A 25,452-nucleotide genomic window follows, 5' to 3' on the forward strand; every position below is an offset into this window, starting at 1 on the left:
AGTAATAGTTTATTTCCCAGAGCAAAAGACCCCTAAAGCCTCCCAATAGAATGTGGATGGTGACTGAAAGAATTGAAAAGAATGCAGCAAGGAGTCATGGGATCATGACTTTAGCTAACACAGCATGCGTTCAAGCCCAGGATGGGGCGGGAACCTGGAGCAAGGATGGGACTCAGTCTGGAGGTGCCGGGGGCACCTGGGGGAATGATCAGAGGCTGAGTTCCCCACACTGGGTGGGCCCCACCTCCCACCCCACCAGGCTTGGGTGCCCAGTGGGCCCTGGGATGGTGTCATCAGAGCCTCAGGTTCAGAACCTTCTGCCCTTTTTGGAACCACAATGTCTGGCCAGGTGCTTCCAAGGAGAACGTACCTTCCATGGGCGTGTTGGGGTCTGGGCGGTTGGCAAATACCACATCCACATATTCCAACTGTAGTCGCTCCAGTGAAGCTTTCAGACCTGGGTCGGGGAGGAGTCGGGGGTGGGAGGGGTTGTGTTACAATCTTCACAGACATTCCTGGGCCCTCACCCCGTGAGCAAGAGATGAAAGGGACAAGGCCCCTGGCCCTGGGAGCTGTGGACGGTGGGGCGCATGTGTGGGCACAGGCCACTGAGATTGCGAACAGCCACGAGAGAAGAGGTGGCACACCACAAAGTCCTGTGACCAAATGGAGGGGACCCCTCCTAAAGCGGCCCGGGAGGGAACTGGGAGGAGCTAGGCCGCCCGACACGGAGTGGATCGTCCACGGCATGGAAGGGCAATGGGGCCCAATGAGCAGTTGGCAGCAGCTCAGAACAGAGCTGCAGGGCTGGGGGCCAGGGCAGGGCAGGGCAGGCAGCAAGACCTCCTAATCATTTTATTTTTAATAGAGTGACTGTATTACTTCGACAAAATGAACATGGGAAAAAAGGTACTGAGACAATAACAACGGGGATATGCAAGGCATCCCAGCCCACTCCCCACCCCCGTGCGGGACTCCCGTGTGCTGAGCCCCAGGCTGAGTCTGACACACAGGACCTTGCTGGGGTCCTTCCCGATTCCTGTGACCCCAGAGGTGGGCATTATTCCCCTGCCCTTTAACAGATGCTGCCACAGAGGCCTGGGGAAATGATGTCCCTTGCTCAAGGTCACCCAGTGGGCACAGGGCCCAGTCTGGGTTGAAACCCAGGACTGTCTGTGTCTTCCCGGGGTCACGTGAGCCCCACCTACTCATACCCCTGCCCCTCTCTCGTGACGCAGAGGGACCACCCACTGTGAGCCCGGGTGGACCAGGGTTTGGGCCGTCCCTAGAGCTCCAGGCCTGTAGCATGGATGGGGCTGGGGCACAGTGGTTTCTTTACTTTTGCATCCACAGGAGGATGGCGAGGGTTTAGGGGCATCCTAAGGCCCACCCCCTCCTCACCTTCTATTATGTGCTTCCTGGAAAGGCCCCTCTCCGTCTCAGCTCTGAAAAAAAGGCGACAGTGTGTGTGATGTTTCAAGTGGTTTTTGGGGAAAATGTTTATGACGCAATGTTAGGTGAAAAAAGTAGGTCAGTGCGTGCCACTTGTAGTCTGATTCCACTTTGGGGATAAAACCACGAGGCTATGAGGATTTGCTCATGTGGAGAAGATGTGGCAGAGCCGGGCTGCCCTCTACCCTGGCCGCCCTGGGCGTGGTGGGGCTCAGTGCAGGGTGAGGGTGTCTGCTTTTCAATTTTCCTTCTTTCTGACTTGGATTTTTCAAAACTTAAAATGAATCATATTTCTAATTCCTATGAAGCCCATTTTGTCCAGCCCCGGAGAAACTATGGGGCCAGATTCCCGGAAGATAGCAAGGGTGGTCTGTGGCCCAGGGTAAGTGGAGTGAACAGGACAGTTCAGGAATTTTCTGCTTTTTCCAGAAGTTTTTAAAATGTTACCTTTGTAATCAGAAACAAAACCACAAAAGTAAAAATAAAAGGGAAGCAAGGATTGAGCACAAGGCAACTCAGCCAAAGCTGCTTTTCTGGAACTTGGGGTCCTTCAACAGGGATGGCACGAGTCAGAGAAGATGGCCACACGCACACCAGCCCGTCCCCTGCTTTCCACCCCAGGAGATGGGAAAGCGTGCTGCCCAGGCGCTGAGGCTGGTGTGTCCAGGACAGACCCCGGGCAGCCTCTGTTCCTCCAGGATGACTGCCCGATACCCACCCCCAGGGGTCTCTGTAGACATGGCCCCCCGCCAGGCGGTCCCCTGTGGCTGCACCTACTTTCCTCCCCAGAAGATCTTGGTGGTGATGACGAGGCTGGATCGTCTGTGGAACAACAGAAGGAGGGCTGTTACTGGGTGCGACCCCTTGGGGTCGTCCCTCCCCGACCCTCCCCACTGTCTTCAGCCCTTACCCAGGAGTCCTAAACCCTCTCACCCGGGAGCACAGGGTGTGAAACAGGGTGCTTTTCTATCACTCAATGTTTGGGGTGTTCCCAGCCCAGGGGCCTGGATCGAGCCAGGAGAAAACCTACAGACGTAATTAACTATGTGGATGCAACTAACTAACTGTGGAACTAGGGTTGGACGGTGAAGGGCCAGGTGGAGATGGAGTAGAGTGTGATTGGAGCCTGGAGCCTAGCGGAGGGGGCACATTTAGGAGGGGGGCACATGGTCCAGGGAACAGAAGGCTGCTCCTCTGTGGGGACTTGGAGGAGGTCAAGTGTCAGGGCTGGCCGGAGGTTGGAGGGTTCTGGTGAGGATGGAGTGAAATAAGGGACTACCCAGTATGGCTCTTTTCTACTGGCTGAGGCAGCATTTCAGAAAAGCTGTGTGGGACAGCCTTGGGGAGCATCCTGGGTGCCACCAGGTTGGGGGAGAGGTTGGGGTGGGGCTGACCCGAGAGATAGGCAGGTGCTGCTCCTGGAAGCTCAGATTTGGGTGGCTGAAAGCCTGGGGGAAAGGAATGGATTCAGGTCTCCCACTGCAAATTCACAAGAGGCAATGCTGACATCTCTGACTTTGTTTTGGAGGGACAGGTGGGTGGGGTGATGATGGCTCCTCCTGTCCACATTTGAGCTTGACCATTCCCAAGGGATGGGGTGGGGGCAATGCCCCTGTGGTTGTGCTTTCTTCCCATGAGGGTGGGGGGGATGTCAGTTTACTGCTCAGGAAACAGCTCCTCAAAGCCAGGGGCTCTGATCCTGGCAGCGACCAGGATCACCTTCGGGCAGGTGGGATGACCTGGTAGGCATCTCCCTGTGTGTTCACCTAAGACACAATTGGGACTCACTCATACCTGCAGTTTCTTTTACTTACAGAGTGAGCAGGGATTTATCTGGGGATCAGTTAGAGCCATGAAGAAACAACTTGGGTTGGGTCAAGAGGAGGGTGTCAGTTATCCAGGCCCCAGGGGCTGGTGGAGACTCTTGAGTGTGTGCACCAGAGGAGGGGGTGGGAGACACCTGAGTGTGTGTACCAGGGGAGGGCGTGGGGGACACTTGAGTGTGTGCACCAGGGGAGGGGGTGGGGGGGTTTGGTGGAGGTGGGGGAGGCCCAGCCTTCTAATTGCTTCTGACTTTGCTGAAAATGAAGACACACAGGCCACAAGTGGCCCAAAGTGCAGTCAAGTGCTCAGCCTGGCCTGACCCCAGGCGGGCGGGAAACTCTGTGTCAAGCCAGATGGAGGTTCCTGACCCTCGGGCTCAGGCCCTGGCTCCCTGGTGGTGGCTACCCATACTGTGAACGCTGGCTCCCCTTGCAGGAAACACAGGGACTGCCTCTATTCTGGGACATTCTCCTTCTCCCAGCAAGAAAATTCTGGGACCACCAGGTCTTAGTAAGCCAGGCTGGCTGCACAGGGCCGTGAGGCCAACCGTGGGCACTCTGCCGGCAAACGGGAAGGAACAGCCACGGGATCCAAGCCTGCCCACCCCTCCCGGGGCCCCAGAGCAGGCCTCTTCCTTTCCAGCAGCCTTCTCCAACTTTCTCCCTGTGCCTGTGTGCATGCATGTGCCCTGGAGCTGGAGCACGTGAGCAGAGGAACTAATTACCTCCATCCCTTCTTCTTGATGATGTTTCCCAACACCACTTCAGCTCTGCAGAAAAGACCGAGACGTGGGGAATTCATTACTGGGTAACAGAAACCTCAAGCCGCACCCCACCTTGCTCATCAGCCACAGGGGCCCCTGGTGAAAACACCACCCGGCCCAGGGCTGCTAAGGTCTGCCTTGGCTCGGGCCACTCATTCCAGAGTGAGGAGAGCACCTGGGAGCAGCGAGGGTTGCTCCCCGTGGAGGTGGCCACGGCCATGTGCCACTGTCCCAGCACAGTGGCTCCAGCTCCCACAGAGAAGGGAGGAGCGACATCCTGCTTGGAAAGACCAGCAGCAGCTGCTTCCCTGGCCCCTTGGAAATTCACTGGGGAAAATGCTTGGCAATGTTACATGGGCGAAGTTTACAGACAAGTGTGTGTTTCTTTTTTAAAAAAAACATAGATTATTCACCAAGCACATTCTCTGTTTGCAGAGACAATCAACAAGAACTCAGGGCTGAATTTCCAGCGGAAATTGTGTTTGTGTTTATGTGTGTGTCCATGAGCGTGTGTGCGTGTCCACGAGTGTGATTGTGTGCATCCACAAGTGTGTGTGTGTGTGTGTGTGTGTGTGTGTGTCCACGAGTGTGAGTGTGTCGAGTGTTGGCGTGTGTCCATGAGTGTGGGGGTGTGCGTCCATGAGTGTGGGGGTGTGCACCCATGAGTGTGGGAGTGTGCACCCATGAGTGTGTGCACTGAGTGTGGGTGTGTGTGTCCCTCTTGTTTCTTGCTTTTTTAACAATAGAGAGAAGGATGCCATGCTGACTGCTGTCTTTCTGCTTGGTGTCACTCTGGGCCCTGCACCAAACTCGTGTCAGCCAGGGTCATGCGCTGACCGTTCCAGCCGTGTTTGGCACTGCAGCACTGGATTAACTTTGAAGAACTTTCTGCTCGTGGCAAAATGTTTCTGAGCAAAAAACAACAGACGGAGAATGATCCATACCCAGTGCTCCATTCCAATTATAACAGCGCCTGAGTCATCCACTCAGAAATCATGGGCTCTAATTTGCAAGCTGTTTAGCATCCATTCTGAAGGCTCTTCATTTATGGTCAAGATGCACAGAAAGTCACTCAGCCCCGAGCCTCTTTCCTTTCATTCCTGGGTCTCTCCTTGGTGGGACAAAAGATTAGGAAAGAAGGAAGGAGATGGGGAGCAGGCAGCAGTCCTGGGGCTATAGGAGCTGTAGGCAGTGACAACTGAAGCCTGTTGCTTTCAGCTTTGAATTCTGCTGGCCGTGAATTTGGTAAGGCTGGCCTCTGTCCAGCGGGGGTGCAGAAATCCTGCAGCTCTCTGGGAAGTGCCCAGAGCATGAGAAGCAGGGGGACTCAGTAAGATGGGTGCTTGGCATTCTGGTTAGAAGAGGGACTCAGTGTGCTGGCCTGTGACGCCACCCTGGATGTCCAGTTAGGCTGAGGGGAGTGAAAGCAATGCCTTGAGGAGTGTGGCTGCCATGAAAGGGGGTGTGCGGGACTTGGACACAGTGCCACCTGGAGCTGGGGGAGACTGTGGGGAGCTGCCACTCACACGCTCTTGTGGGCAGCAAAGCCAAGGCAGGCGCAGGGCCAGGGAACAGGCTGGGGTGCTTGGGATGGGGGACGCCTCTGGGCTTGGCATCTGCATCTGGCTTTTCCAACTCTGACCCTTTGGCTTAGCTCATCCGTCTGGAAAGCGTTTCACTCTGATCGAAAGTGGTTGCCAGTGCAGAGGGATTGGGGGGTGGTGGCAACAGGGGACAGAGGCCACTGATGGGGACTGGAGGAGACTCAGGAAGGGGGTCCCAGCAGAGGCCCTTGGGGATGTGAGACCCTCGGCCCCTGGGCCAGGACTTGAGCAAAGGCGGAGCTGGGGTCCTGATTCTTGGTCCTCTGGACTCTATCCTGGGCTGCAGGTAATAACCCGGAGCCTGAGAGGCAGGTGCTGGCCCCGAGGCCATGGCACAGGGCGGGTCAGGCTGAGTGGCTCAGCTGATGGGAACTTGGCTCGCACTAGGCAGCAGGGGGCCAGAGGGAGGACAGAGAGCGAGCCAACAAATGATTTCACAAACAAAAGCTGACTTTTGGAAACCCAATGCAGGAGAGTGGATGATTTGATTACAGTCGGTCTTTAAAACTGAAGCCAGCGGCCTTGGCTGAAGAGCGCTTTTACATAATTGAGTAGGAAAGTTCATTGCCAAGATGGGAAGTGCTTCCTACAGCGCTGGGCTCGGCTCAGCAGACCCCACTCTCCCCGGCTCCTGAGGGGCCCCGTGTTCCCTGCAGCCCTAATTGCACCATTAAGATGTGAGAGTGCCAGGCATGCGGGGCTGGCTGCAGGTTGCGGGCGCGGCAGGAGAGCTGGGACTACAGCTTAATCATGCTCTCGCCCAGCGTGGCATCTTGGGCACCAGGGGGGCTGTGGTCAGCCGCTTGAACACACGTGAGTTTGGCAAGTCACCAAGTGCTCTGTGATTCTGACCCCATGAAAACAACACCTCCTCCAGCCGTTTAGAGTTTGGAAGAGCACGTGGGGTGTGGGAGGTGCAAACTGTCTTGGGAACGAATGAGAGCCTGGGAGCAACAGAAGCTCCGGCTTTCCCCCAGGAAGCCATGGTTGGCCTGCACCGCTTTTTCCCGTGAGAAAAGGAACATACTTGCCCGCCGCGTAGACTTCTGCGGTATCGAAGAGGTTGATGCCATTGTCATAGGCCAAGGTCATTAGCTGCTCTGCCATCTGAAATAAGAAAATCTGGGTTACTCACAGGCAGCACTGTCTTGCCAACCCAGGCGGAGTGGGGCCCAGAGGCTCAAAGCTCAACCTCGAGGTCTGGGGAGGTCCTCTGAATGCCTAGGCCCTGTGTCCCCAAGTCCTCTCCTTCCGCAGGGTGAATGTGGAAGCAGCTCAACCACAGACCCATAGAGAAGAAAGAAGCCAGGAAGAATGAAGCAACAGCCTCTGGACTGTGAATTTAGTTTTCTTTCTTTCGGCTGCACTAGTGGGCTTCCCAGGTGGCACTGGTGGTAAAGAAACCACCTGCTAATGCAGGAGACATAAGAGGTGCAGGTTCGGTTCCTGGGTAGGGAAGGTCCTTTGGAGGAGGGCACACCAACCTACTCCAGTATTCTTGCTTGGAGAATCCCACGGACAGAGGAGCCTGGCGGGCTACAGTCCATAGGGTTGCAAAGAGCTGGACACAACCGAAGCGACTTGGCAAGCACACGGCAAGTGAGATCTCAGTTCCCTGACCAGGAATTGAACCCGTGCTCCCTGCAGTGGAAGTGTGGAGTCTTAACTACTGGACCATCAGGGAAGTTCCATGGATTGTGAGTTTCTTGCGAGCAGCGACCCTGCCTATTGGGTCATCACAGGGCTTAGCACCTGTACTAAATTGAATCCTGTCCCCCAAATTCATGTCCACGCAGACTCTCAGAAAGTGACCTTGTTTGCCAGTGGGGTTTTTGCATATGTGGTCAGTTCAGATGAGGTCACGCTGCATTGGGGTGAGTCCTACATCCAACATGAGTGGTGTCTTTATATGAATAGACGCAGACACACAGGGAAGAGCCCATGTGAAGATGGAGGCAGAGGTTAGGGTAAAGGGTCTACAGCCCAAGGAATGCCAAGAACGGCCAACCTCCAGCAGATCTGGAGGACAGGAATGGAATTCCTTCAGAGCCTTGGAGGCAGTGCGGCCCTGTGGACACCCTGACTTTGGACTTCTGGCCTCCAGAACTGTGAAGAAGAAATTTCCGTTGTTTTACGCCACCCAGTTTGTAGGACTTTGTTCTGACTGTCCTGGGAAACAAACAGGCCACAATAGGGGCATGATAAAACCTGGCAGGATCAGTTCAGTTCAGTTGCTCAGTTGTGTCTAATTCTTTGTGACCCCATGGACTACAGCATGCCAGGCTTACCTGTTCATCACCAACTCCCGGAGCTTGCTCAGACTCATGTCCATTGAGTCGGTGATGCCATCCAACCATCTCATCCTCTGTCGTCCCCTTCTCCTCCCGCCTTCAATCTTTCCCAGCATCAGAGTCTTTCCCAATGAGTCAGTTCTTCGCATCAGGTGGCCAAAATATTGGAGCTTCAGCTTCAGCATCAGTCCTTCCAATGAATATTCAGGGTTGATTTCCTTTAGGACTGACTGGTCGGATCTTCTTGCAGTCCAAGGGACTCTCAAGAGTCTTCTCCAACATCACAGTGCAAAAGCATCAATTCTTCAGTGCTCAGCTTTCTTTTTGGTCCAACTCTCACATCCATACATGACCATGACTACTGGAAAAACCATTGCCCTGGTAGCTCAGCTGGTAAAGAATCCTCCTGCAATGCAGGAGACCCTGGTTTGATTCCTGGGTCAGGAAGATCCACTGGAGAAGGCGTAGGCTACCTACTCCAGTATTCTTGGATTTCCCTGGTGGCTCAGCTGGTAAAGAATCTGCCTGCTATGCAGGAGACCTGGGTTCGATCCCTGGGTTGGGAAGATCCCCTGGAGAAGGGAACAGCTATCCACTCCAGTATTCTGGCATGGAGAATTCCATGGACTGTATAAAACATGGGGTCGCAGAGAGTTGGACATGCCTGAGAGACTTTTATTTGATGAGACTGACCCCTTTGTCAGCAAAGTAATGTCTGTGCTTTTTAATATGCTGTCTAGGCTGGTTGTAGCTTTTCCTCCAAGGAGCAAGCGTCTTTTAATCTCATGGTTGCAGTCATCATCTGCAGTGATTTTGGAGCCCAAGAAAATAAATCTGTAACTGTTTCCATTGTTTCTCCATCTATTTGCCATGAAGTGATGGGACCGGATGCAAACTACAGCTAGAATGTGCCTGTGAGGTCAAATCCCTCAAATTCTTCCCAGCAACTGCAGGGGGTGAAGTGATTGTTTGCAGATGGAGAAACTGTCGTTCTCAGATAACTCTCTGGCCTTGGCCTGTGCTTCTCCAGGCGAGGAGCTGAGGAAATCTGCCTGCAATTGACAGCTCCCTCCAAGACGCAGTGGAGAACGAACTCTCTGGATCTCTGGACAGAGCAGGCATCCCTCTGAGCAGGATCATGGATCCAAACTCCTCCACTAGCCATTTCTCAAAGCTCAGCTCAGAGCATTGAGCTTCCCTCTCAGGCCAGCCCAGGGTTCGGTGAATAATACTGGATGGGCCAAAAAGTTCGTTCGAGTTTTTCCATAAGATTTTTTCTTTTTTTTTTTAAATTTTGTTCTTGGCCGTGCTGCATAGCATATGGGATCTTAGTTCCCTGACCAGGGATCAAACCCATGCGCCTTGCATTGGAAGCATGGAGTCTTAACCACTGGACCACCAAGAAAGTCCCTGGATCCTCTGGAAAAATCTGAATGAACTTTTTCGGCCAATTCATATTTAACCCTCAAAAACTGTAGGACAGAAAACCAGCCATTTGTGGCTTCTAGGAGCTTCTCATAACACCAAACGCAGAAGCCCCACTGGCCAGGAAGGTATGGAGTGGGAGGGCACTGCCCAGTTGGTGTCAGTGGGGTGAAGGGGGCATTCAACCGCTGCCTATGGGAAGGTGGCTGGTGCAACCAAATCCCTTTATTTTTCAAGAGAAGCCAGAAATACAGGATACTGGGGTTGTGTTCAGTCGCTAAGTCGTGTCGGACTCTTTGGCTTCCCAATCTCACTATCTCCTGGAGTTTGCTCAAACTCATGTGCTTTGAGTTGGTGATGCCATCCAACCATCTCATCCTCTGTCGCCCCTTCTCCTCCTTCCCTCAATCTTTCCAAACATCAGGGTCTTTTCCAGTGAGTCAGTTCTTCACATCAGGTGGCCAAAGTATTGGGCCTTCAGCTTCAGCACCAGTCCTTCCAATGAAAGTTCAGGGTTGATTTCCTTTCGGATTGATTGGTTTGAACTCCTTGCTGTCCAAGGGACTCTCAAGAGTCTTCTCTAGTACCACCATTTGAAAGCATCAATTCTTCGGCACTCAGCCTTCTTTATGGTCCAGTTTTCACATTTGTACATGACTAGTGGAAAAACCATAGCTATGACAATACAGACCTTTGTCGGCAAAGTGATGTCTCTGCCTTTTAAAACTCTGTCTAGGTTTGTCATAGCTTTTGTTTCAAGGAGCAAGCGTCTTTGAATTTCATGTCTGCAGTCACCATCCACAGTGATTTTGGAACTCAAGAAAAGAAAATCTGCCACTGTTTCCATTGTTTCTCCATCTATTTGCTATGAGGTGATGAAACCAAATGCCATGATCTTAGTTTTCTGAATGTTGAGTTTTAGGCCAGCTTTTTAACTTTCCTCTTTCACCTTCGTCTAGCAGCTCTTTGGTTCCTCTTCACTTTCTGCCAGGAAGGTGGTGTCATCTGCCTATCTGAGGGTGTTGATATTGGAAAGCGGGTGTAAAATCTGATTTTCAAATATTGGCAGTGAATCCCAAAGGTTTCAGAGGCTGAAAAGGTCAAAGCTACTCCCATTAGTCAGCTGTTGTCATCAGAGTAGGAAGGCTCCTTGGTGGGGGAGTTTTCTGGATCCCTCCATGGCAGAGTGGACTGGCTACTCTCCTCCCTCCTGGGGCTCAAGTGTAACAATGTCTCCAAAATAACTGCCTCCCCTCCATGAGCCCTGCCTCCCTCCTCCTCTCCTGTTTCTCCTCCTTTCTTCCTCTCTGTCCCCTGGGCTGGGATGCTCTTGGTCATCAAGCGGTTTACTCTCTCACGTCTGCCTCACAATCCTCCTTTCTCTGTTTTCCTGTTCTCTGTAGTCAGCTAAATAATGGCTTCCCAAAGATATCAGGTCCCAGAATCTGTGAATGTCACCTTAGGTAACATTTGTGTCACATTTACAGATGTGATTAAATTAAGGGAGATTCTCCTGAATGAGCTATGCATGCTTAGTGGCTCAGCTGTGTCTGTTGTCGTCGTGTCCAGCTCTTTGCGACCCCATGGACTGTAGACCACCAGGCTCCTCTGTCCATGGGATTCTCCAGGCAAGAATACTGGAGTGGGTTGCCATTTCCTTCCTTCTCCAGGGGATCTTCCCGACCCAGGGATTGAACTCGAGTCTCTTGCATCTCCTGCATTGGCAGGTGGATTCTTTACCACTGCACTACCTGGGAAGCGCCTGAATGAGCTACATGGGTCTTAAATGCCACCACAGGTGACCTTATAAGAGGGAGGTTGCAGGAGATTTGACACAGACAGAAGAGAATGTGACCACAGAGGCAGAGGCTGGGGTGGTGTGGCCACAAGCTGAGGACTGCAGGCAGCCCCTGGACACTGCAAGAGTCAGGAAGGATTCTCCCCTGAAGCCTCCAGTGGGAGCGTGGCCCTGCTGACCTTAATTTCAGCCTAGTGATACCAATTTTGGATTTTGGCCTCTGAAACCATGGAAGAATAAATGTCTATTGTTCTAAACCATGCAGTTAGTGGTTAATTTCTTACAGCAGCCACAGGAAAAGAATGCATTCTTCATCGTTCATTTAACGTATTCTTATCAGGACTAAAATGTGCTTACGAGGTTTCCCTGGGGGCTCAGTGGTAAGGAATCCAACTGCCAGCGCAGGAAACATGGCTTTGATCCCTGACAAGGGTTTGATTCCTGATCCAGGAAGACACCGCGGAGCACCTAAGCCTGTGCTATACAGCCTGGGAGCTGCAACTACTGAGACCACAGGCTGCAACTACTGAAGTCTGCACACTCTAGAGCCCACGCTCCACAACAAGAAGAACCACTGCAATGGGAAGCCCGCGTGCACAGCAACAAAGAGTCAGCACAGCCAAAACCAAATATATAAATACATAAAATAAAAAAAACAGATTACTCTGATTATTCAGTTTTTTTTTTTTTTTTTTAAGGATATGCTTAGGATCTGTGATCTGTCCCACTCTCCAGACAGAGAGCAGCCCGAGGGCAGGGACCTGGCCCTCAGCAGGTGCGCAGACAGCATGAGCTGACAGAGGAAGGAAGAAAAATCTGAACACAATCCTAAGTACACCCAGGACAGTGCCTGAGTGACTGTGAACAGAAAGAGAATGGGGGAATCTGGGAATTTTCAGGGCTGATTTTTGCTCTGCTATGATTTTGGTGTAATTTCTGTTCCAGGTTTTTCTAAGTAAATGCTTTCCAGTGGTATTGGAGAAGACTCTTCAGAGTCCCTTGGACTGAAAGGAGATTAAACCAGTCAATCTTAAAGGAAATCAACCCTGAATATTCATTAGAAGAACTGATGCTGAAGCTGAAGCTCTGATACTTTGGCCACCTGATGCGAAGAGCTAACTCTTGGAAAAGACCGTGATGCTGGGAAAGATTGAGGGCAGGAGGAGAAGGAGGCAACAGAGGAGGAGATGATTGGATGGCATCACTGACTCAATGGACATGAGTTTGCGCAAACTCTAGGAGATAGTGAAGGACAGGGAAGCCTGGTGTGCGCAGTCCATGGGATTGTAAAGAGTCAGACATGACTTAGCGACTGAACAACAATCACATGGGTTTTTCCTGCAACACTGCAATTGTGACATACAGATGGCTGTCTCTGTTGTCCTCTGTGCTGTTTCATCATGGTCCTGTCTCCGTGTCAGTCATCAAAACACGGCTTCTAAAGACTTCCTCTCTGTGGGTGCATCCGGTTTTGTGTAATGAAGCTTCTGTTTTGTGACTTTTCAGTTATTTCCAATGTCAGAGTCTCAGAGGCTGGAGGCAGGAGGAACTTTGGAAGACACGTGGGCCACCTCCCTGTCACCCCCACCCGGGGACAGCGTCCTGCCCCAGATCTGGGAGGGGCTGCTGACTCTGAGGCCAGGAGCCCAGGTGGCGTCCCCTTGAGTCGCTCTCCAGGTGTGACCGTGGGTACCTGCTCAGTCTGGAGGTTCTGCTTCTTTGGAATGGGATAACAGCACCCACCTCTCTGAGTTGATAGAGGATTGAGAGCCATAATAAATGTAAAGTTCTCAGCCACTGTTTTTATTAAGTTTTTATTGCCCAGGCTGCTTGGAACACAGGCCCGAGGGGGCATTTTCTGCCTGAGCAGCTGTGTGAGATCACAGAAAGGACACTGAACTAGAGTTTGGAAACCTGATTCTGTCCATGAGATGTGAGGTCTATTAACACCGAGTGCTTCCTGCATCCCTGCCTGACCCACGGAAGTCCCCTTCCCTGGGACAACAACCCACAGATATTTGCAGATGCTGCTGAGACCCCAAAGGATGGCTGACAGCAAACCTTTTCTGTAAAGAGGCTGAGGGTAAATATTTCAGGCTTTTCAGACCAGATGGTCTCTGTGGCAACTATTCCACTCTGCCCTCATAGCCTGAAAGCAGCCGCAGACAATTTGAACTGATGTGGCTGCCTGCCGAAAAAACTTTGTTTACAAAAGTGGCTGTGGAATCCATAGAGGCAGAGAGTGGATGAGAGGTGGCCAGGGACTGGGGGGTTCTGGCTTACTGGGTACCGAGTTTCTGTCTGGGGTGATGAAAAATGCTGGAAATAGAACGTGGTGATGGTTGCACGGCAAAGTTAATGTACTTAATACCTGTTTACTTCAAGATAACTGTATACTTCAAAAATGGTTAACATGGTACATTTTACGTTATGCTTATTTTAACCACAAGAAAAGTGATTAAAATGGCAAATTTTACGTTTCATATATTTAAGAAGAAAGGAAAAACAAAAAATAAAAAGAATACAGGCTGGGGACCAGCTTTGGCCCTGGGGCCATCACTTACTGATGTTTTCCAAGTCCAGCCAGGGAACACCCCTTTGCCACAGTAAATCCATTGGTTCCTCATTTCTGGGTCTCCCTGGCATCTGGCACAGTGTCTTGTACACAGGAAGCCACTCTAAAAACAGAACTCTGTTTCTGAATTCCACAGCATGCTGAATGCCTTCCTTTGGACATGAACTTAGTAAGGGACACAGTATTCCAGGTGGGGTCACCCAGCTGGAGTGCCCAGTGGGCCTGGGGCTGCACATGTGTTCCTCTGCAGCCCAGATGGTCTTTGCTTTGCCTCCTTGCGGCACTAATCCCGCTGGCTCAGACCAGGCAGTCAGCTAAAGAATAAAATCCAGGCATTCTTCATCTGAACCGTGGCAAGGTGGGCCCCTTAGTCTTGATGTATTGATTTTTTGGGACACTAACTGTAGGATTTAATACAAAAATTCTGCTTGCTCTTTTGTTCAATCATTTTCACCTGCCAGGGCCTTTTAGAACCCTGAATCTGTCATCTGTTGTATCCACCGTCCTTCCAGCTTTGTGTCATTTGCAAACGACTTCCAATGTCTTCATACGTGTCACTATGTCCCTGATGGGGACATGGGGGAGGCAGGAGCCAGCTGTGGCTGTCATCAGATCATTAATCAATACTCTTTGGCTGCGATGGATCTGTTGCTGAAAAAGTCACCTAATTGGATGGTTACCATCCGACCACTTCTCTGTATCTTTCCCACAAGGACATCACACACAGTGTAGCTAATAATGCCTTTCGGAAATGAAGCCATATCCTTGACAGAATTCTTCCACATTGAAAGGGAAGCAGGGGAATCAGACTCAATTTATTTGGGGTAAAGCACGTGGACTCCAGGGCTCTGACCTTCTAAGTGCTCGGAAACAATCTGGTGGCTGAAGTGAAACAATTGCCTGCACCTTAAAAACTGCCAACTTTAGTCTGAGATAGCTCAGACCTGGAACCTCAGAGCAGGGGCGAATATCAACAGTTCTGTAACAGCTATGGTCACAGAAGGAACCAGAATGCAAATGAAATGCATCTAGATGGTGACAGAAGCCAAGCTTTTCCTTCGAAAAGTAACTGAGCAACCATAGATAAAGGTCTCAAATGAACTAATTTATATTTTAAGGGCTCCCCAGGTGGCATAGTGGTAAAAAACCCACCTGCCAATGCAGGAGACGCAAGAGACACAGGTTCGATCCCTAGGTTGGGAAGATCCCCTGGAGGAGGACATGGCAACCCACTCCAGTATTCCTGCCTGGAGAATCCCATGGACAGAGAAGACTGGTGGGCTACAGTCCACGGGGTCTTAGAGAGTTGGACATGACTGGGTGCCCATTCATTTTTTAAATGCAACCTTCCCAACAGTAATCAGGGCGGACGCGAAGGCAGACAGCATCTCGTGTAGAGGTTCTGAGCTCTCTGAACAAATACCACAGTTCTCACTTCCAAGATACTCACTTCCTGCCCAGAAGTGCATACCAGCCTGGGAATCATCATCCTCTTCAGGACAGACACTGGCCATGCTGCATCTCAGGGTGGGGAGAGCAGCCCTAGCAGGTCCATCCCATGGCAGTGTATCCCACAAACGCTGGCTCTGGGGCATGCGTAGTTAGCAGCTCAGTCAAATGTTCATCTGCTTGGTCTTCAGTTTGCAGCAAATCTGCAAATCTACATTCTAATTTTTTAAAATTTGGCTGTGTTGGGTCTTCGCTACAGCATACAGGACCTTTGATCTTCATGGCAGCACACAAATCTTTAGTTGTGGCGTGTGGGGTCTAGTTTCCTGACCAGGGATTGAACCCAGGCCCTCTGCATTGGGAGCGGGGAGTCTTAGCCACTGGACCACCAGGGAAGTCCCACAATCTGCATGCTCTTGACAGACATTTACTGAAGTTTCAAAGCCACATGGGCATCCTCTGTAGCAGCAGCATAGATCGCATAGGGCTTGATGATTTGGAAAGTGAGCTCTCTTGGAATTCCCCTAACCGTGACGCGGGGGTCACACAGATGAGAAAGCTGAGTTTCTGGGACTTTAAAGGATCTGCTGAAGCCTCAAGGCACCCAGCTGCTAGGTGTTGGCACCACTGCCTGGCTCACCCTTTCTGCTGTCCCCCAGGGCACCCTGGAGAAACAGAAGGAGGGAGCCATGGAGGCCGCCCTGAGCGAAGACCACCTGGTACATTTGGAAGACTTTACCACGTACCCAGGGCGCTGGTGGCCCTCCCCGGGGCCTGGGGGAACGAGGGAGCCCCATCTCACCTCGTCGGTGATCTGGCCTCCGAAGGTCACCCATGTTCCTGGAAGGAGAGACAGAGGCTGAAGTCAGAGAATGCCCCCAGGGATGCTAGTTCTCCCCAGGGTGCTTAGACCTCAGGTAGCAGGACATGGCAGTGGGGGAAGGCAGCCATGGGCCACCTTGCTGCTCTGCGTGAGCGTGTGCTGGGCACGTGTGGACTCCTGGCCTTTGGGGCAAGTCTCTGTCTCTTGGGGCCAAGGAACGAAGGGGACAGTAAGCGCCCAGAGCAGGCAGCTGGCTGGCGGGCTGTGACGGGTTTGTTGGGGCTCTTGCCACTGCAATTCCTATTCCGGGGACACCCTGTGGGCAGCAGGGCCAGGGCTGTCTCTTTGAAGATGCGCTGGTCTGACAGCTGTGTCCTCACACTTCCTGGGTGGTGTGTGTGTGTGTGTGTGTGTGTACATGTGCACTGTGAAGTGGAGAGACAGCATGTTCTCGGAACAGAGATCATATCTGGCAAAAGGAAAAAAAGGGCAAAATCTGACTGCTGTTCATGAGGGACCCTGTTATGTAAGGAAAGAAGGTGCCGGCTTCGGGGGCAGGGGGCTTCCTTGGTTCTCTGCTGCTGGGCAGGGGGCTGTGTGTGCAGAGTGCCCTGGTGTTCACTAAGGCTGCATCTCTGTCCCCTCCCTGTCCTAGGCCCCTCCTCCATGGCCTCCTGGTTGTCACGGCAACCAAGCCTCTCCTTCCCCCCAACCCTGGCTCCGGGTGAAACTCCCTCCCCTCACCCCCAGAGGTGACCCCTTCAGCCTTCCCACCACCCCTGCTTCTGTGGGTACCACGGCACTGAGAGGCCCCCACACTCACCGAGCCCCAGGCAGGAGACTCGCAGGCCCGACTTGCCCAGGTTCCTGGAAGACAAACGTGGTGTGAGTTCTCGGAAGCTAAGGGCAGGACCCATTGTTTCCACTGCCCAGTCTCCCGAACCCCTCATGCATGTCGTTTAAGGCTCTGAAGGCCAGGGGTCCTTTGGAGAGAAGCCTGCTGCTCACCCACCCTGGGGTAAAGGGCCATCTGTCCCCCACCCCACACACCAGGGCACAGCCATGTTGCTGGGACAGGCCACGCTGTGACCGCCGCAGGGCCCTCGAAGCCACCGTTGGGGGAGAACATGGAATGGGCCCCGTGTTGTTTCATGGGCTGAAACAAGACTGGGTCAGGCCTTGCGGACCCTCTCTCGTGAGAAGCTTCTCTTTGCATTTCTTTAGTGCCACATCTGCGTTTATCTTCACTTCCCCTCTTCGTGGAGTACAGGACAAGTTAGTCTCACATCCCCTGGGCCATGTGGCCCCTGGACCTGTCTCTCTGCAGGAGGAATCAGGGGAGATGAGAGCTCCACGGAGGGGCGCCCGTGCCCGCAGCAGGCCTGACCCCCAGCCAGAGCCACGGAGGAGGGCGAGAGCCAGACTGACCCCTGGCGGCACACGTCCTGGTCAGGATTAGTGGCCACAGCTGCGTGGGCTGCCTGGGGCCCCACCACAGGCCTGCTTAGTGCCTGCCAGATGGGGCCTGTCCCGGGTCCATGGGGACCAGCTGCAGGCTGTCACTAATGCCTTCAGGGGGTCACAGAGGGCGGCAGCGCCCTGCTGAGGCCTGGGCTTCCTGTCCGGCCTGGCCTGTCCCTCCTGCCAAGGCTGGCTGGGCTGGAGCCTGCCCGAGGGCAGCGGGCAGGGTGGCCCTGTCACCGATTCCCCAAAAGCTCAGTGCGGCAGGCAATCCCCTTTTTCTGATATCCTGTTTTACAGAAGAGCACCCTGGGAGAAAGTTGGATTCCACCCAGACTTTGAGAACACGCTCCCCACCCCAGTGGTGGCCCCCTCTCCAGCCTTTTATGGAAGCCGCCTGGATGGTGAGGTCAACAAGTGGCAGGGCACAAGTCCACCTCCCTCCTGAGACATCCCGGTCCTGGGACCTGCCTGGGCTGTGATACCCTACCTCACAGCCAGAGAGCTGTGAGAGATGCACAGGGTGGACCCCAGCCTCCTTTCCCAGGGCCCTTGGATGTTTCTCACTTCAGTGGGTGTTATGTCCTGTTTTTCTACCCCACGTGGGTGGCCCCCTGGGAAGCAGGTGTGGGGCTAGCCTGACCCTCCCCTCTCTGACCTTCTGCAGCCTCAGTTTCCCCGGTTATAAGATCCCTGGACCCTGCCCACATCACAGCTGGTTGTTGATCGGGGGTGGATAGAATAAACTTGTAAGCAGTTTGGTAACAGTTTGTCACCAAATTTAAGTAGTTCTAAATTGCCCAGATTTCTCATTACATTTCCATTAAAATCAGCCCAGCCACTGGCCCACTATTCCTACAGGATATGCTGGTAGTTTTTCCTAAATGAGGACATGATAGCAGCTGTTTTCTTTTCCAGAGAGGGGAGTGGATCGGCAGAGGCTCAGAAGCTGTAGTTCAAACCCTGCTTTGACCTTCCTGGCTGTATGACTGCCCCTGGGTGTATCATGTAACCACCTGAAGCCTCAGTGAGCTCATCTATAGAATGGGTTTGCGATGCTGCCTCTCTCAGGGGGTTGCTGTGAGGATGAAATGGGATAACATGTGCGCCTGGGCAAAGGGACACAGAACACTGACTCTGCAGGAGTCTCATTTTCAAGAAAGCACAGCACTGGGGTGGGGTGGGGTGGACGGCAGCCTTTCCCTTATTCGAGAAACTATATAAATCAAATAGGCTTTAAATGGTACCATGTTAAAAACGGAACTCAAGTTTCCCCTTGTGTTTATTTTTTTTTCCTATAAATCAGTGAAATAATCTACTAATGCCCTCAGCATTGCTTGCACATTCCAACCTAGAGCCACTTGGTTTATGACCCTAGAAAGAGGCGTGATTCATAACTCTGTGAGGTGACAGATGTTAACTAAACCGATGGTGGTGATCACGTCACAACAGGTAAATGTATCAAATCATCACATTGTACCTTAAACTTATACAATGTTATGGGTCAATTATAGCTCCAAAAACAGGGAAAAAATACTTGGAATATTCTTGATTTAGCTTCAGACTTGAGAGGAGAGATCTGAAATACAGTATGTATGAAATTCAAGAGTTGATGACTCGAACACATTCTTTAAACATTTTCTTACATAGTTTAAATTATACTTGAATTGATGTTGCTTGCTAAGTAGAAAGTGAACTTGTGTTTTGTTATGTATAAAGAAATAGGAATTAAAAAGGAATTAAAGAAAGAAAGAAAAGCACAATGACATCACTTATAGACCCTGTATCAGGCCAGTTCTTTTTAGCAGGTTAGCTAGTTTATCTTACACCAGTGAGAAAATACTTGGGGTGAGAAATTAGAATGCTGCTTAGGAGTGGTCCGATAACAAAGCATCAGGGACTAAAAGTTCTAATCAGTAGTCTTAACCATTTTGGGTCATAAACCCCTTTGAGAAGCCCCTTCCCTGGAAATGAGCACAGTCATGAAAACCTTTAGAACCCTGTTTGTGATGCCTGGGTGTTTGAAGACTTGGGCACCTGGTCTGGATAAATCCAGGTGCTGGGAGGGAGACTGAGACCCCCGCCTCTCTAAAACCACCCCCAGGCATGATGGTGGAGGAGCAATTTCCTGGCCAGGCTCTGCAGAAGGTGAAGTTTTAGGCCTGTCCTCCTGCAACTGCCCTTCATCAGTGTGCAACTAAGTGCCGGCACGCACAGCTTGTTCAGGGGCTGGGCGGCTTTAGTAGCAGACAGGTGAGGACACAGGACAGCAGGCTGAGCCCACCTGTGTCTGTGGTTGAAGAGAGGCGACTGCCCTTGCCCATCAGAAGGGGCTCCGAGTTTCCTCGGGCGGATGTAGGGTGCTCGGTGATGCAGCTGTGGCTCCACCCACTGCCCACAGGAATAATTTAGCAAAACTAGGACACCACGCCATGCTGCAATTACCCCGCTCAAGTTGTTTCCCTGTTAAAATGATGGTATTAGTTCTGCCATCCGCTGCCAGGCCTCCAGAGGAGGAATGAGAAAGGACAGGGTATCTCCGGGCTGGAAGCTTTACAAATATGGCAGCTTGGTGGGGGTGGGGGCAGCCCAACAGAGCACAGCTTCGTGTGGACCTCGGCTGGAGACACACTGCCGCTCAAAACTTTCTACATGGGGAAAGCATTTCTTACAGGTTTTCTTCCCTTAATTAAAACTCGCCACAGTGATATAATAGTTGGCTAAATCCCTAAACCCCGATAATGTTAGTCTTTATTAATTTGTCTCCTGGCCCTCCTGTGGTCTGGAAAAATGGCTAATGAGGACTCAGGGATTTAACCTTTGCTGGAGGAAAATAGTGACGTTTTTCATGCAGCACTGCCCCCCCCCCCCACCCCAATGGGCCGCACCCTTAAACACTGCATTTCACATTCTAGGCAATTATGCATCCTTTAAAAATAGCTGTTCAGGGCCTTTAACTTCAGCCATCTGGGCGGAGGACAAAAATGTGGTCAGGTGATGGAAAGCAACTTGGCCTTGGAGATGGTTTGATGGACAGGGATGCTGGGGTTTCCTGTCGGCTGTCACCCTGCAGGGGATTATCTGTTTACAGCCCTGCCCGCCCCCAGACTCCAGGCTTCCTATGACGGACCTGGGCTACCAGACCTTTGCCATCAGATTGCATCTGGCAGCCACAGGTCCTGGGGGTGCTTGTTGGTTTAAGGTGGGGCTGAGAAGCCCAGGCCTGGGACCAGACCCTCAGGATCCAGTGCTGGACCCTCTTTTTACTCACAGGCCTTGGGGTCTCCCCTCCTCCACACTGAGCATCTCTATTGCTCAGTGCCAAAGGGACCCTTTGGCAAGAACGTGCACCCCGGTGGCACAGGCCACATCACGCTCAGTGCCACTGTGAAGGGCCAGCTCCTTAAGGAGGTGGTCAGTAGTGGGTGTTCCTGGATCAGGCCCCCTGTAGCTCCCACCTACATGTACCCTGGCTGTGATCCTGGGAGAGTCATCATGGAACAACCCCATCAGGCAGGGACCTAGTGCTCAGCAGAGGTGTCTGGTGGTTTGGGTTCTGACTTCCATTTCAGCTCTGAGACTATACACCTACAGGGAAATGAGCCCACCTTCTCCCTCTTACCGCCAAGGCAAGCTCCCCAGGCCCTGCCACCTGTAAGGACAGGTGGGGTCCCCCAGGGTGGAAAGCTGGGGCTGGGGTCTCAGACTCTGAACCCTCTGACCCAGCGAGCACCTCCCTACGCTGCCTGTCTTGCCTTCAGTGCCTCCAACATGTCACACACACACACATACACAGGCATGCACACACACAGATACACATACACACAGGTACACACACACACTGGTGCACACACACACAGATCCACACACAGATCAATACACACAGGTGCACACACACTGGTGCACACACACACATGCACACACAAGTGCACACATACAGATGCACACATAGATGCACATACACCAATGCACACACAGATCCATACACACTGGTGCACATACACAGATGTACACACAAGTGGACATAAACAGATGCACACATAGGTGCACACATAGATGCACACACACACACACACACACACACGGATGTACACACATAGGTGCACACAGTAATCTTAAGCATTCAGGCTCTTTGATGTCCAATCTTCAACAGATCTTAAGATCTTGGCAGGGAAATCCTGTCAATAGCCACATTTCCTGTGTACATTATCCTTCATACTTTTAGAAATGGTCTCACTCTTTTGATGATCTTAGGATTGACTTAAAAGTCTCGGCAGGTAACATGTATCTAAACTAAAAAATAGATTCTGTTTACTCTTTGTTTTTGGTTCCCACTTAACAAAAGATAAACCACCAGAGTTTCTAGAAGAGAATTCTGCTCTGAATTGTCCTTACTGAATTGAGAGGATGGATGGGAACAAAAGCTCTGTACCCCAAAGACCCATAAAAGCATGTCAAATGTCCCCAAAGATCCAGGGCAGGAGGGTTACAGGTGGAGATGCAGAAGGCCTTGTTATCCCAGAATTCATCTTGAGGAGGCCTGGGACTTATGACACGGGTCCTTCACATGAGGTCCATTTTCTGGGCACTGGTTTAAGGTTTAAGCTAGAGGTTTAAGCCACACAGCTCATTTCTTAGGATCCATTCTTTCAATACTTTTCAAGTTGGTACCAACCAAGACTGAAGCGACTTAGCAGCAGCAGTAATACCAGCTAGAAACCCATCCTCCTCCAATACAACCAGATTCTTCTGCAGCCTTTTCTGAGGTTGGTGGCCCATGTGATTTGAGTCTCAGAGAGCAGAGTTGGAAACCAGGGACCTAACTTAGCTTTTCTGGTTCATGAAGATGGTTTGTGGTAAGAACTACCCTTTCCCTGGAACATCATTCTCAAAGCACTCAAGGCTCTAAGTACAGAGAAACTCGTGAGTAAGAAAGGCCAGATTCCACATGCACTAATACATGATGTTTGCTTTTGTCTTCCTGACTCACTTCACTCTGTGTGACACTCTCTAGGTCCATCCATGTCTCTACAAATAACCCAATTTCATTTGTTTTTATGGCTGAATAATATTCCTTTGTTATTTGCAAAGCAGAAATAGAGACACAGATGTGGGGAACAAACATATGGGTACCAAGGGAGAAAGAAGGGGAAGAGGAACTGGGAGATTGGGATTGACACATATACACTATTGATACTATGTATAAAATAGATAACTAACGAGAACCGAATGTATAGCACAGAGAACTCTATTTAACATGCTGCAGTGACCTGAATGGGAAGGAAATCCAAAAAGGAGGTGATATATGTATATATAAACTTGATTCACTTTGCTGTAAACAGAAGAAACTAATACAGCATTGTAAAGCAACTCTCCTTCAACAAAAATTATTAAGAAAATTATAGGAAGGCCAGACCTCTAGCTGGGTGACCCAGGGGTCCAGGGTTCAGATCCAGCCCTCCTTTTGCACCTGGGGGCATCCCATTGGGCATCTGAGCAAGACCCTGGGTAGGGCAAGGGGGGAAGCAAGGAATGTCAGGAAGGCCCCGCTGACACTGGACCTTTGCATGCTCTCTACGTACAGAGTCCCCCCAGAGCACGTGGGGGGCTAGGCCCAAGCAGAGGGACACACAGAAGCCAGGTCTGAGCCCTTAGCAGAGAACTCCAGCTGCTGCCTGTGCCCTGCAGAGGCTGAATCCTGCTGTAGAGGAATCTGGGTCTGGGGTTCGGCTCAGGTCAAGGAGTGGGGGAAGATTAACTCTATCACATGGTTCACCCTATATCCCTGACTCTTAAACTGAGGTTTGTCAAGGTGGCTTAGCTGCAAAGGTATCAGACCACTCAGGGGGCATTCCTGAGGCCTGTGTGCCCAGGGAGAGGGCAGGGCACCTGTGGTCATTGCCCTGGGGCTGCCAGGAAAAGGAAGTATCACACAGTATCTGACATGGGGTGGGGCGTGCTCAGCTCTAGTGACAACCCCCAGCCCCTGCCCCCAGGAAGGGAAACAAACAGGCAGAAGGAGAGAAAAGGCATCATCATCCCTCCCCACCAATGATGGGGAAGAAACTGGGGCCTGACCCTGACCTCGATTTTATTCCTCCCCCCACATCTGCCAAGCTCCCCCAGACACTGTGGGGAGGGCAACCCTGCCCCGCACAGCCCCGCGCACTGCATACCTATACTTCATCCCGGGCTGCTTCACGCTGGCGTCGCCTGCGCTCGGGAGGCTCTGCACCGACAGCTGTCCCAGGCTCCGGGCCACCATGGCCACCGCACGGAAGCGGCCTCGGGTGCCCAGGCTGGGGCTGCTGGCCGCTGGCCGGCCCAGCCGCTCCTCAGGGCCCCGGCCCTTGAGGCCATGCTCCGAGCATACGAAGGACACCTGCATGTCGCCGGCGATCAGCTCCTGACCACGTCCCCTCTCTTTCTGGGCTCCAAGGTCATCTGCCCCAGGAAGCCCCTCTCCGCCTGGGACAAGACTTTATCTCAGAAGCTGAAGGAGCTGCCAGAAGTGAAGATTTCCAAAGGCAATGATGTAGAAAAAGCCCATGTGGTCTCAGACAGAAGGGAGTCAAATTTCCAGAAATGTGCTAGAGAAGATCTGATCAGATAGAACTCAGAAACCCAGGGGTGGGGGGCAATGCCATTTTCTCTCCCTTCTCTGCGGGTCCGTCCTCTGCCCCACCCTGGTCTGGCTCTGCCCGCCTGAACCCCCAGCCCAGCTGTGTCCGGCAGGGCTGGGCTGCCAGTAACTCGCGACCAATGAGCGACACTGCCGTCCTCTGACAGCAGGAGGGGGAGGGAGGGTGTCTCCCATCAGTGTGGCAGCCAGGGGGTTCGGGAAGCAGCTGCTTCTCCAGGCTTCCCCGGGTCTCTCAGAGGGAGCCTGGGTCTGCTCACCGTGGCTGTTGAGACTCCCACCAAGTCAACGAGGTGACTGGCGAGAGGCGCGGGAGGTGTGGGAGGCGTCTGGCGATTCATTATTAATGAAGCGGATGCACAAGCTGCCCGGCTGCCCTGGCCGATCCCCGGGAGGCCGGCACGGGTGCTCCAGGCTGACAGCTGCTCAGCTGGGACTGGACGAGGCAGGCACTGCAGCCGAGTGGATGGCTGAGCGTGCAGGCAGTCGGCCTGGCCAACTCTGTCCCGTGGCGATTCTCATCCAAGAAAACAAGGCTGCAACCAGGTTTTGGCACAAGAAGTCAAATCACCAGAGATCTGGAGGACAGAGGGCCACTCTTTCTGAATGGTAATGACCCAGGTGAAGTGAGGAAAGAAGCCTGTGGTCTCAGAGACCTGAGACGCTCCAGCACTCTGCACAGTACTTAGCTTGCAGCTGAGGCTCAATAAACACTTTTAGAGTGAATGTATGAATAAACTAAGGAATGAATGAATGGATGGAAGGATGGATGAATGAATGAATGAATGAATGAAAATCCTCTGCTTTAGCCCAGCCTCCTTTCCCACACTAAGGGGATCAGGATGAAGATGGGAACAAGCTCTTCTGGAACAAGGTTAAGGGCTTCCCTGAAACCCTGAGAGATGCCCCCATTGGCAGGAAGGGCTGGCTTTGCTCTCTGACCCCAAGCATGCCACTCTCACCCTGCAGGGTGGCCCTCGCCATGGCTGACTTTTAGGTCCCTTCCTGCCCTGTGACTGAGAAGGAGAGGGTGGATGGGAGGCAGGTGGTCAGGCTCTGCTGCTAATTTGCTGTATGATCCCAGGCGAGTGTCCCGCCATCTCTGAGTTCTGGACTTCCACTGACAGAATGAGGTGGCTGGCCCGAGGACCACTCTGTCCCTCAGGAGCCGGCTCTGCAGGAACCTTGCACGCCTGCTGGCTATCTAGCCTGTGCTCTGACAGGACTCAGAGAAGAAGCCACCCTGAGATGTTCACAGAGGACGGTGGCTGCACTTGCTCTCAGATCTGGCCCTGCCTTTTTGAGAAGTTAATAATAAAACCTTGCTCCGTCCAGTCCCAGCCCCGC

At 52.2% G+C, this 25,452-nt stretch overlaps 1 protein-coding gene across 3 annotated transcripts in view; it reads right to left on the reverse strand.

The window, feature by feature from the left end:
* KCNAB2 (potassium voltage-gated channel subfamily A regulatory beta subunit 2) overlaps nucleotides 1-25,452 on the reverse strand; it is a 95,296-nt gene that overhangs the window by 12,107 nt on the left and 57,737 nt on the right. For all 3 annotated transcript variants that reach the window (XM_061160529.1, XM_061160530.1, XM_061160528.1), the window contains 7 exons: nucleotides 16,828-16,871; nucleotides 15,984-16,021; nucleotides 6,671-6,750; nucleotides 4,001-4,045; nucleotides 2,230-2,274; nucleotides 1,402-1,445; nucleotides 371-457 (listed from right to left, as the gene is read on the reverse strand). In XM_061160529.1, the coding sequence (XP_061016512.1) occupies nucleotides 371-457; nucleotides 1,402-1,445; nucleotides 2,230-2,274; nucleotides 4,001-4,045; nucleotides 6,671-6,750; nucleotides 15,984-16,021; nucleotides 16,828-16,871 (383 nt within the window). The remainder of the gene's footprint in view (nucleotides 1-370; nucleotides 458-1,401; nucleotides 1,446-2,229; nucleotides 2,275-4,000; nucleotides 4,046-6,670; nucleotides 6,751-15,983; nucleotides 16,022-16,827; nucleotides 16,872-25,452) is intronic.

Source organism: Dama dama, chromosome 14 (genome assembly GCF_033118175.1).
Source record: "Dama dama isolate Ldn47 chromosome 14, ASM3311817v1, whole genome shotgun sequence".
NCBI classification, from domain to species: Eukaryota; Metazoa; Chordata; class Mammalia; order Artiodactyla; family Cervidae; genus Dama; species Dama dama.